The sequence below is a fragment of the Lissotriton vulgaris genome, chromosome 6 (assembly GCF_964263255.1).
Source record: "Lissotriton vulgaris chromosome 6, aLisVul1.2, whole genome shotgun sequence".
Lineage (NCBI taxonomy): Eukaryota > Metazoa > Chordata > Amphibia > Caudata > Salamandridae > Lissotriton > Lissotriton vulgaris.
In genome coordinates, this window is record NC_141694.1 from 934,575,066 (window position 1) to 934,588,633 (window position 13,568).

The following is a 13,568-nucleotide window of genomic DNA, read 5'->3' on the forward strand; positions in this document are numbered from 1 at the left end:
ATGAGGGGGCCTGGTCACCCGTGGCACTTTCTCACCCTGCCTCTGCCCACATAAGAGTGGCACTGCGTGAAGTTAAGTTAGAAGTAGTACTTCATCCCTTAATTTCTACTGACTGAGGTCAAAGAAATACAATATTGTTGTAGCCCTGGCTTTGGAGTTTGGCGCGAAGCGCTCTGTTGCCCGGGGCAGAATCTCATACATTTTAAGAGGGGATTAACTTGTTGGATGAAAGCTTTAATTAAACCAGCAGAAAAATCTGTGTCTTTGATAAGTGGGCACGAGTAAGGTGTGGACCTGAAAAGAGAAGGGCAGCCGCCGACACAACTGCTCCTCGTTGGGTTTCCCCCACCTCTTGAAAGCTCTGAGGCTTCAACACAGAGACCCAGAGACCTTGGTGCGAGGGCAGCCTGGCTCCTGTTAGTAGTATGGAAAGGCCACACAGTGAAGCCTTCTATACAGCCCCTCTGTGGAGCAGCTGTGGGATGAGAGAACCACCAGGAAAAGCAGTAACTAGCAAGATGACCTGTTTCTGCAGGATCATTGTGGTTATCTGCTCCGGCTCTGGTGCACATCTCATGGGAGTTCAGGCTCTTACCATCCATTTGCAGAAGTAAGCGATGTTCGCTTCCCCCATTCTTGTGGTTGTTCTGCTGTCAGCTGAGAAGGTCTGAGAGCCAGTCTCGGATGGAAGTGACAAGCTCAGTCTTGTACTGTGCACTGAGCATGGCCACTGACACTCTGGCACCCCTGCCCTCATGAAAAGGTTAGACTCGACCTCCTCGCATCTCTTGAGCCAATCTGGACGCTGCTTCCACGCTGGTTATGCTAAAAAACAGCATGAAAGCTGCGCCATGGTTGGATGGAACAGGCAAAGCCAGCACTCCTCTCGGGTGAAATCCCCAGCTCATAAACAGTGCAGGGAGAGATAACAAGCCTCAAGTGGGCATGTTGGGTTGGCCGTAGAAAGGCGCCTGTCCAACTCAACATAAACTCTAAAACTACAGTTATTGCAGAGTGCCAACCTGTGCCTGCTGTCAATAATTAAGCCCCACCCCTGCCACACTCATGTTTAAAAGTCTGTGTGCATCCAACCCGGTTGGCGGGAGGCAGTGTAAGAAAATTAAAAAGTGGAAAAATACTGTTTAATTATATTTAACATTTTAAATTTAGTGGTCAGGGGGCCAACAAATACAGGGGCGACGCTCCTAAACCCTCATGGAGGAACCTGTCTTGCCAGCAGGACACAGAAGAGGCTTTGCCACTGGTGTGATGGAGGAGACCTTGTACTGGGCCCAACATAAGAGTTGGGGAGAAGGGGGGGAAGGAAGAGGAGATGGAAACATACCATACACCAATCTAAGCTTGGAAGATGATGTCTTCTACTGTAGATGAAGACTTATTAACTGACATTGAGGGAATGGCAGGGGTTACTAGCATACCCCAGAGCATTTTTTTTTACTATCAGAAGAGTCAAATCAGTCACAATAATTTATGCCAACTAGGGAGATCTCACTGCAGAACAGTATCCCTAATGCAGGGTTACTTTCTTTTTTTTATACTTTCCTCTGTTGGTCATGTATTTTTTCCTTCAACACATAAAAACCATCCATGTGAATATTGTGCTAAATAAAGGAAACCAGCATGACACAATTTCTGCAGTTCTCCACCTCTCGTGTCTCTCTGCAACCCTCTCACTAGAACACCTCACCACTGCCAAGCATTAGTCAAGTGAAGTGTTTCCTTTACAAGTACCAATGTCCATCACCTTTCCTTGTGCCCAAAGTCAGAAGCAGTGTTTGCCAGCCAGCATGCTATGATCACTGTCATTTGAGAGCAAGTAGCTGGACGATCGGGTCTAGGTGAAAAAATGCCATAAATTTGATCAATTGTGGTCACATCTTGCAGACCTACAAGGTGAAGACATTTGGTCCCTCTTCTTCTGGACTTCAGCAACCCTGTAATATAATCTTCTCAATTGCCCTTTTAAGGAGGATGCCCCTCTTCTCCCCAACATCCAAACAACCAAAATAATGTAGAATGCCTAAGAATTAAGAATTAAACATATTTCTACTCATCAGATGCCATTGACTGTTGAGGGTTCCTTCATAAGGCAGATGACGAAATCAAGAGCTTTATTTTAGGTGCTTTAATGGATGCCGCTATGACAGGCGAGATACAGTCATGCAATCCTGTGAAGGGACGTTAAAAGCCCATCCCTTTGGCTACTGCAATTTACATTCTTACTGTAAATGAAAATTATTATTTGTTAAACATGCAGTACCTTTGTCGATCTTTACTGGAATTACAGCTGACGTTTCTAAAACATAAAAAGAATGATGAAAATGGTTTATTTGAGCATTCTAATACTTATAATAAAAAACGCATGGGTATGAAGTGGCAGCTGAACATGTTCTAGAAAGCAAAACGCATTCCGACTGAGTGGAACATGATATTCTTTCCCTACATGCTAGATTATTCCTCTTGAAGGGTTTTTAATACACAAAATAATTCAAATAGAAATACAGCCCTATAATCAAAAGGGCGCATGTGTTTTACAACATTGTAAATGCAGTACATCAGGTTTCAGCAACACAGATAGAAACTAACATTTACTAGGTATTATATTTTCATCCAAACCCCTGAGTTGTGATTTCTATTTGTTAAATGAACGAACCATTCATATTTCAGCAAAACCTAAGTAACTAAAATAGAGAAAGTTGACAGCACCAAACAGCACTTACATGTGAACAATGCACAATTACTGAATGTGGCAACAAATACGATCCCACTTAGTAAACCTTTGGCTTTCACTCCGAATGCAAATATGGTGTTTAGTGGTGGTTATCATTTGCCGAACTTAGAAAGGTGTGTTGCCTGTCTACAAAAGGAATCCAGCAATCGTAGTTGCAATGCACGTGATGTAAGGCAATTATGAGGTATCTTCCCTAAATGTGGCTTAGACAATTAAACAGCCAAATTGGTAATCATGAACAATTGCGATTTCCATGTTTGATAAAATAATGCAGATGTATATTATTGTATTATTACAAAAGGAATCTCAGGCAACTATTTATAAATTAAGGTAGAGGGCACATAAGAAGACAAAGAAAGAGACAATCTTATTGATACAAAAATAGAAAAGTCCTTTTAATTTTATAAGAAACAATGTCATAGTGTCTTTAGGAATGGTTATGTGCAAAAAAAGTTTACAGCATATTAATAAAATCTATTCCAGTCATCAGACATACTGGTACTCATACATACATGGGTACATCTACTTTACCACCCCTCGTTGACAATATGTTAAAACAAAATATATTATTAAGCGCGTTTCGGCAAATTGCCTTCATCAGGAAACCACGAGAGGGATGAATCAGAGTTATGTCTTCATAATCATGGTATGCTCCTACACAATATGTGTTGGCTGCCTATTTCGCGTCTGTGAACCGGCATTCATTCATGTCAAGGATGAACAACATCGAGTCCGCACTTACAGTAATTTTTTGTGACTGGTCTCAATAATATTCATAACATGGCAGGACTCTCATCAGCTCACCATACCCGGAGTGTCCATCAGTGCAAATATTTACGGATAGATTTTAAAGACATTGTCCATATTGTAAGGAATCTTCGGGCAGATGTACAGCCGTTTTTTGCGGTGACAAAGGGGAATTCAGCCCGTTTGCGACTGCAAAATTGGCCTGCCCCACGTAAAAACAGTATTTTGCAAGTTAGTAACCTATTACCGACTCACAAAATATGGGTGAGACTCACTGTTAGGAATGGACATGCCAAGGCCATCCCTTCCTAATAGTCTAACTGCAATGTATGACACTCGCAGTTTACCACCTACTTTAAGTAGGTGGTAAGCCACTCGCAAACAGGAAGGGGTCCCCAGGGGACCGCTTCTCCTTTGTGAGTGTGTGCGAAAATATTTTTAAGAGCAGGCAGGGACCACTGCCTACTATTAAAAAATGAAACAGAAATGTTTCATTTTTCTTTTTTTAAATGCATCCCATTTTCCTTTAGGAAAAAAGGGCTGCATTTAAAAAAAACTGCTTTATTTAAAAGCAGTCACAGACATGGTAGTCTGCTGACCCCCGTAGGCCACCATCCCTGTGAGTGCTGCCGTTCCTAATGGGGTAGCAAATAGCACCTGCCTCGCGAATATTAATGAGGCAGGCAATTCTCACCCCATTAGGATACATTAACAGTGTCTGTGACTCTGTTGTACATTGTATTTTGCGAGTCGCAAAATGTAAGGGTTGTACATCTGGCCCCAAGCCTTCTTAACAACTTAGGATACATTTTGAGCGTTTGAAGTATTCTTATACTACTGCCGATTTGGACAGAGTGCAGCTAGGTATTGGAGCATACAAGGATTATAAAGACATAACTCTGATTCATCTATCTCGTGGCTTCCTGATGAAGGCAATTTGCCGAAACGAGCGTAATAATCTATTTTGGTAACATATTGCTAATGAGTGGGGGTATGAAGTGGATGTACTCATGTATGATTGGGTACTAGTTTGTCTGATGACTAAAATAAATTTTATTAATATGCTGTAAACTGTTTTTGCACATAACCAATCCTAAAGACACTATGAAATTATTATTTATAACATTAAAAGGAGTTTTCTGATTTTAATGCAAGTATTTGTCCTCAGGTAGAACGTGGGTTGTGTGGTGTACAAAATGAAGAGAATGAACCTATGTTTCATTTCGCTCACTTGGATAGTGGGAAGAACTTCAATGAAATAATGGCCTTACATGATCTGGGTTTTGCCAACATGAAGTGTTCCCCGCCTGTGGATTTTAACCATATGTTTATCGGTAGAGGTTTTAAATCGCTAATAGATTTCATAATTGGTCCAAATCGTTATGCTAAATGGTTTGACAATTTTAAAACTCATTCCAATGTTCTGAGTGACCATCTGCCCTTAAGTATTAATTTAATTCTCTCTAAGTTGGATGTAAAATCAAACAATAATGGTCTGGCATGGATACAAAATATTGCACTAGTTCGCCAAAATGGTTACTCCTTGGGATGGGGCAAGATAAATCCGGAGGAGATTATTAAACAGATTATAGCTAATGCCTATGACCAAATAGTAGTGTGTTTACAAGAAAGTACAGATCACGAAGATACTTTAAGGCCATTTTCTCATATTACGCCAGTGGTTCAAAATTAGCTTAGAGTTCAGAACAAGGGATCTGCTGCTAATGAAAAAGGATGGTTTGATTCTATCTGCACCACAACCTATACCCATTAGAAAGCTACACTTCATAGAACAGGGAGAGATCATGATGAGATTAGACTATGCAGGAAGGCGTATAATCTGGCCGGGAACAACTATGAGAATGAACTGAAAGTTCAGGCATGGGTTACTCTTTATAAAGCATCCCTGAGTAAGGACTGTACCTCATTCTGGCAGGAAGTAAATGCCCAGTTTTTCTCTAGCAAAGAGGGTGCAAAGATTGAGGTTGCAATAGACACAAAAGGATGGATTGACTTCTTTTCGAATGTTTTTAGTATTAAAGCGAATGAAGAATCTTATACTGAACTTGAGCCTCCATAATTTGGAGGCCATGTAGGCTTTACGCCTATTGAGCTGCACATAACACTCGATGAACTGGTAGCGGATATTAATGCTAGTAAAGGAGGTAGGGCTCTGGGCCCTCATGGTGTGCCGATGGACTTATTTAAATCTATTCCATTATTATGGGCCCCCTGTTAACTTAGGTCTTAGAAGCTTGTTGTGCTAAGGGATTTATTAAGTCCTGGTCAGAATCTGTGATTATATCGATTTTAAAAAAAGGGGCTTGCGACAATCCGTCCTGTTACCGACCAATTTCCCTTCTAGATTCACTAGTAAAGGTAGCAGGAAGGATTGTCTTGAATAGATTACAAACATGGGCCGAAGACAATAATGTTCTAAGCACGGTTCAGTATGGTTTTAGACATGGGTGGGGGACAAATGAGCAAGTTTTAAATGTTCGCATTTAATAGGAAAGTATACGCAAGCCAAGGCTGGGAAGTTATATGTAGCATTTGTGAACCTCATGGCCGCATTTGATTTCATCGTTCATAATAGACTATGGGAAATCCTTCTGGATTTGAAGGTTGACCCAGTACTGGCGCGATTTTTAAGACAATTATACGTTGGGGCCACAAAAAGACATGATGCCCATGCACACTCAGATGGTAAATATAAACAATGCAATTGTTGTTAAAAGTCCTATTAGAGACAAAGGTTAGTCCAGAGTATAATTAAACATTATATAGCACAATCGATCCAGCACTGATGTAGTGTCTTTTATTGTTGAGATACGGGAGAACCAGCCGACATATGTTTCGTCGTATATGGCACAGTCTGCCCATGACTCTTCAGGGTTGTAACGGACGAGTACAATTTGAAAGGTCGCTCTGTCGGTGTTAATTCCGACCCGACAGGGCCCAGGACCGGTGACAAAGATGTCTCATCAGTATCGGGAGACTCTCCAGTGGAAACGTGTAAGCGTCTGATTAAAAGCATCCAACAAGATAGATGGTACGTGGGGGGAACATCCTTTACAACGCGGATGTTACCCCGCAGTGCTGTTACGACGCGTCTTTTACAACGCAAGTCGTTACTACGACTTGCGCTGGATGGTGCTGTGGGATAAGGAATCTTGTAATTTTATATTCCAACACCTTCCCTACTGTTACGGGGATTGGTGTTGGAATATAAAATTATAAGATTCCGAAATCCGCACCCTCCAACGCAAGTCGTTGTAACGACTTGCGTTGTAAAATCTGCGATGTAAAGTACCGCGTTGAAAACAACCGCGTTGTACTGACATACATCCATATGTGGTAATCCAAACGAGTAAGCGTCTGACTCAACACATCAAACCAAGGTAAATAGTGAGTGGTAATCCAGAAAAAATGTATAAAAAAGACCAATTTCACTAAGTAAGAGGCACGGCGGGGTAGAGGCACGTGACTCTTGGTAGCCATTGGGTAGAACGGGTGGGAGGACGGGTACGTCCAAAAACAGCGTTCCGTGTGTGTGCCGGATAAGCCACAACCGTTGGGGCCACCGCCAAGGTGAGGTACGGAGTAAATGGTGTATGTACTGCGCCATTCAGCGTGGAGAGAGGTGTGAGACAAGGTTGCATCCTGGCCCGTTCCTTTTCTCTTTATATGCCAATGCTCTAGAGGAGGAACTGGTGGCTGAGGTGAGAGAACCTCCTCAGTTTAACAACAAGCCGATTGTATCCCTTCTCTACACTGATGACACAGTGCTCAAGGCCAGAACGCAGCTGGGTCTACAGAGAGCCCTTGCTACATATATTAATTTTATGGATAGTTCAGGTCTTAAACTTAATGTGAAGAAAACCTTTGTAATGGCAAGCGGGAAGGGGAGAAATAAATGTAAAAGTATGCCAATGGGGAATGACAGGACAGAGTCACTCATACATTTTCTTACCTGGGCGTACTATTGGGGCATACTGGCTCCTGGGGACCGGCAATCAAGAGTAGGAGCCTCCTTTTTTAGGAGGTCAACCGTAGCGGTGGTGAATTTTGCTAAACAAAATGAGCATAAGGCCCGGGGGATCCTCCTAAAAATTTACCAAGCTAAATGTATGAGCATTGCAACGTTTGGGGCAGGAATTTGGGGTTATACTGATGTACCTTCAATACAAATAGTAGAAAATTCATTTTTAAGGTTTATTTTAGCTGTCCCACAGAGCTCCTCAGTTTTTAATTATCATAATGAATTGGGGATCACATACATTTCTGATATTATTAAAATGCAACCTTGATTATTATGGCATTGAGTTTGGACTTCGATGAGCACAGGTTTAAAGCGAGACATTATTAGAGACTCAATTAAATTAGATAATGCAAGTAAAATTACCTGGTTGAATTATGTTAGAAATATTTTAATGGATTTAGGCCGACTTGATTTTTATATACATCCAGAAACCATGACTTCAATGCCAAGGAAGGAATTTAAACTACTGTGCATGTTAGATTTAGAGTCCTTAAGAGCTGTAAATAAAATGGAGAAATGTACGGTAATCCAGCTTCAACTGACTTTGGCTACTTTAAGTATTCAACCCTACCTGGTCTGATGCAATGGAGGGTACAATAGATATGTTCTCACTAGGTTTAGGTTTGTAGGTTTGACAGTTTCCATCGTTTAATGAGCTTTCCTATCGTAAAGGACTGGTCCAGAGATCTTTGCCACTGCCCATGCGACAAGAAGTCACCTCAATCATCAATACATGTGATTTTATTCTGTAAAGATTACTCAGCCGAAAGAGCAAGATGGATTTTGCTATTTATAAAACGGGGGGGGGGGGGGGTGGTTTGGAGGCAATGTGCCCTGCCTTTTTATATTTGCAACTGTTGGAAAATTTTTATGGCGTGGGCATTATGACTGGACTTTTGAAAAGCATATTGAGGAAAAGAAAAATGATCACTGGTTAATAACATACCGTAGAACTGTATACCGTGGAGATCTTTCACTAATTATCTCGGCTGCATGTTAAAATTAATTGATGGAATCTATATGAATGTGACTCATGTTTAGATGGAATTGTATAGGGTATTTTAATCATATTAATGTTTTATATGTTACTTTTATGATTTTAAAATGTCTAAAATCGAATAAAGTATATTCTGATTCTGATATTTTCTGTGTCTTCCTAAGTGCCCTCTACCTTATTTTATAAATAATTGCATGAGATTCCTTTTGTAATTGCTGTATTTACAATTGATATCTGATAGAATTTTCTACAAGATGCTATCAAATTAAGATCTATGATGGATTTCTGATTATCTTAGCTATTTTAAGTTTTTATGCTACATACCTTATTTATTCTTTGATGGCTTTCTTTGTAAAAAAGAAAATACAGAAATTAAGTGAGTTACTAGCCTACGCCTAGTTAGCAAAGAAATGTATATGGACTCTAGAATAATACTTTAAGTAAGGTTTTAAGAATTACAACGAAGACATTTAGGGGAACATTGACAGAAAACGCAGCGCAGGGCAACAAGTGATCTTGATGCGCTGTGTGACAGGGAAAGGCCAGGAATGTGCTGTATTTAAAAGAATATAACACCTTGATGTCCTTTTCTCTGCACTGAAGCACAGCGGGCTGCCTAGCACCAACGCAGGCACCCTTACACATTGGTGCAAGGGTTCCTGCATTGTATATAGGATTGTTTTTGTGCTGGAAGGGGCACCTTTGTGCACAAAAACAATTCTGAGAGGCTTTTTCCTCTTTCTATGTGTGCTTCAGAATGCAGCATACATAGAATAACAATGAGAAATAAAGATATTTCTCCTCGTTATGCCTCTCCTGGGGAGGCATATCTTTTTAGCACATTCCCAGATTTACCTGTTCTTTAAATCTGGGAAAATGTCAATGCCCTAGAAAGGCATCCTTGGAACAGAGCAATGCAACACAGCGATTTTCACGGCATTACATTACTCAAGAGTTATAAAGCCCTGCAAAGTGGTTTTGCATGGCTTCATAAATTTCTTTTTAGCGTTGCATTACTCTTGCATCACATTGCGTGGTGCAAGAGCAAAGCACTGGGACTCGTAACTATGCCCTTTAATTTTTAGCAGCCAACAACACCTTTGAAGCAAGTGTTTTAGCATTCTAAATGGTACATGATGGATTTAGCATGCTACTGATGTCAGAACCAATTTAATCTGGTGCATTATTTAGCACAGAAAAACAGCAAGGCGTTGCGATTTTAAGCCTCAGCATATGCCAATGTCCAGTAATTTAAAGGAGAAATGCCAAGCTTTTCTGTTCTCACTCCAAAATCTCAGGGTTTCACAGGTGGAGAGTGGAAGGAGGTTATCATTGTACCATGAAATGCTCCAACGAGTCAAAAGGCTTATAGAGGGAAGATTAAATCAATTAGGTACTAGTTGAGCTGTACAAAGAAAAAAAACATTGTGAAGGAATAGTGGTAATGTCCTATTTAAAACGGGCACCTATGCAGGCCAGAAAAGACAGCACAACCCGTAGTTGGTGAAAATGAAAGACAAATAGTAAGTAATGATTAACAAACACAGTGGAGCAGTGAGTGTTTGCTAGCATGAGCACAGCTTTTTTAAAAAAAAATAAAAACACTTGTGAGTCTCTGTCGCCTTCTCTTGTTTGTACTGTATCTGAATAATGTGTCTAATTTGCTACCAATGTATTTTCGTTCCCTAAATAATCCAATAAACTTGATTATCAAAAAAAAAACACTTGTGCCTTTTTCATTAGCCACTAAAATGAGAATATGTATTATCTTGGTTTAATGCATTACATGCCTTTATCAACCAACATACTGGAATTAAGATGCATACAGACACATTGTATAAAGGCAAACATGTTCTTGCAATTAAACATAAAGAAAACAGATATCACTATATTCTGTGGAATGTGAAAATGTACTTGTGTTAGAATGAGGAAACCCCACAGGACAGGGATTAGATGGGAGTCTGTCCCTGAAGCTGCTGGGACCAAAGGAAGAGGAGGCGGCGCAACGCTGGAGTCAAGTTTTTTTTAAATCTATTATTTCTACCCTCCCCCCCCCGCAGGACCCCCTCTCCCTGTTTCCTCCACCCACCCTACCACCCTTTATTTGTGGCGGCCGCCACTGGGTCTCCGTTAGAAAAATACACTGAAGGAATACTTGTATCTAATTATGACTTTAAGGAACAGTGCTTAAGTGTCCAGATATAAAAGGTGTCATGCCTTAAAATAAAGTAAGTTTATTATTTATGCTAGTATGCTAGTAGAACTTAAAAAAATTTTACAAACCAAAAATATTATGGATAAATACCAACAAGATGAGAAAAAATAACTATGGATCTAGATGGCAATGTCAAAAAATAAACAAAACCTACGTGCCTTCAATTTTTTAGGTCGAGCATTCGAGCCCGCTTGTGTATACTTTAGTATATACTTATATATACTTATATTTGAGCTTACATCCCACCCACATGTTTTTTTGATGTGTCATTTTGAGTGTCCTTTAAAAATACCGCTTGTTAGTAGTTAATCCTTAATCCTGTCCCTCCTTTTTTTCTTTCGTTTCCTCCCACAGGATCAGGGATCAACTACTGTATAGTTACACTCATGTGAGGGACTCTTTTTTTTCTTTGTTTCCTACTCTCCTGTCCCCCACCCACCCGCCACGTCTTCCACCTCCTCCCATGTGCTGAATGCCTGCCTCCACCAACACCCAATGTAGTTATGTGTTTATTCCATAAAATTCATATTCATCTCACTGTTGTCCTCGTCTCCCTGTGGTTCTTTGTCTTTTCACCGAAATCAAATACTGTTCCACTGAATTCAAGTTCGTGTAGTTCTTTTTGCAATTAAAATACTGTAAGTGCACGGAAGTGAATCTATTATTGAGAATTTACTTATCCCGTCTAGGAGTCTGTTTTTATGCGATAGTGATATGCGCACATCTGCTAAATTGCTTCTGTGATAAATATTTTTTGAAGAGTTTTTGCTCAGTTTCAACAAAAGAAATATATTTACTACTTAACATTTCCACAACATTCTTAGTCTGATCTTTATTCTTGCCCAATTTCTTGCTTTCTTTACGATGCCTCTAGCAGATGCGAAGCAAAACATGGACGGTGAGATGGACAACAATGATTCTGATTAGCTCATTTATGTACCAGAAACTAAAATTTAGGGGCACACTGTATGCTTCAATGATGTGAAAGTAATAAAGAATTTTCCTCGAGGTATAGTTTTTGTAACGTATTCTCTCTTTTAGAAATGCATCCAATTCCAAACATACACATGCTTCATGAATGTGGATGCCTGCAACAATAATACAATAGAATAGGGAAATAAATGAAACGCCATTTTGAAATAACTGCAAAATTTGACGAGCACATGTACAGTCCAAATAGATGATACAGAATATCTTATTGTGTATGGCCCGCTGTTCTACTATTGATTATGTCTTAGCTTCTAGCAATCACGCACACAGCCTCCATTCTTTTTGTGTCTCTGATAACTCACTAAGTGATCATTTTCCTCTCTGTTTGAGTATTACATTACCCTCCAGGAAAATACTTGGAAGTAACAATAGCGATTGAATGTTAGAGAATTTATCCATTGGAAGCACCAATGGATATTCCCTACGATGGGCTGTGATAGATCAAACAGAGGTGATTAAATCAGTAATTGGTAAATGTAAATTGGATATAGTGACATGTCTGAGTGAAGGCACTATTCCTGCCACTCTGTTAGCATCGTTCTTGGTAATAACTAATGTAATGAGAGTCTCTCATTAAGCAAAACAAGAGTAGCAGAGCCCAGAGCAGGTGGTTTGACTCGAGGTGTACTCAAGCTTACACCCCGTTAAAAAAAGAACTGCATAAAAATCCAAGAAGTACTCTAGATATCAGGAGAGCTAGAGTGGCATATAAACAACTAGTAATAGACCGGAAAAACACAGTAAGGAAGGAGGCCTGGGAGGCTTTGCATTTAGCCTCAATAGCTAAGGATAGTGTAGGCTTCTGGAAGATAATTAGAGCACCATTCCTATCCCAGGAAAATGGCCCTACAATCAAGATAGCTATACCGGAGGATCAATGGATCAATCACTTTGCTCAGGTATATAACGGCGATGAATCTCCTGTCCTGAGGGACAACTATGTCCAGGAGGCCTGTGACACAACTCAACTTCATCATCATAAAGAGTTATTGTTTACCTTAGACGAAGTAGAGAGGGCCTTACACGCTAGTCAGGGCGGTAAGGCTCCTGGCCCGGATGGGGTCCCCATAGACATGTTTAAGTTGAATGTTCCTCTGTGGGGTCCTCTACTTGTGCAGGTGCTTAATGCCAGTTGTAGTACCGAATTCCTACCCACTTGGTTAGAGTCCACTATTGTGCCTATTTTCAAAAATGGGGATAGACAAGACCCTGTTGTATGCCATTACGAAGGTAGCAGGCCAGGTTATATTGGAACGTCTTCAGGATTGGGTGGTGAAAATTCTATTCTATCAGACCTGCAATATGGCTTTTGGGCCGGTATGGGGACAGTTGAACAGGGTTTGAACCTTTCCCTGTTGGTGGAGAAATATACGAGGGCCAAGAGAGGGAACCTGGTTTTGGCTTTTGTGTTCCACACTAAACTATGGAAATTACTGGGAGCTTTGGGGGTTGATGTAAATATTATTTACTTTCTTAAGCGTTTTTATAGTGATGCTAAGGCACGTGTGCGTTATGGTCTGAAGGGGGAGCGTTTGGCTGCTTTTTCAGTTAGGAGTGGAGTCAGACAGGGCTGTGTCCTGGCTCCATTCCTTTTTAATGTGCATATTAATGGGCTAGAGGAAGCCTTGCTCAAAGATAATCAAGATTTTCCTCAAGTAGCCGGCCGCCCAATTCCAACCCTCATGTACACTGACGACGCCGTGCTGATGTCCCGCACACAAGTGGGCCTTCAACGTGTTTTGGATATTTTTTTCCTTTTTATGAAAGATCTGGGATTAAGGGTAAACTCTTCCAAAACTTTCATTATGCGCTGTGGAAGGGGTTT

General features: G+C 40.5%; 1 protein-coding gene across 50 annotated transcripts in view; it reads right to left on the reverse strand.

Annotated features, from left to right (window-relative positions):
- LOC147708230 (uncharacterized) overlaps positions 1 to 13,568 on the reverse strand; it is a 2,035,583-nt gene that overhangs the window by 39,801 nt on the left and 1,982,214 nt on the right. For all 50 annotated transcript variants that reach the window (XM_086926979.1, XM_086926974.1, XM_086926953.1 and 47 more), the window contains one exon: positions 2,282 to 2,317. In XM_086926979.1, the coding sequence (XP_086783105.1) occupies positions 2,282 to 2,317 (36 nt within the window). The remainder of the gene's footprint in view (positions 1 to 2,281; positions 2,318 to 13,568) is intronic.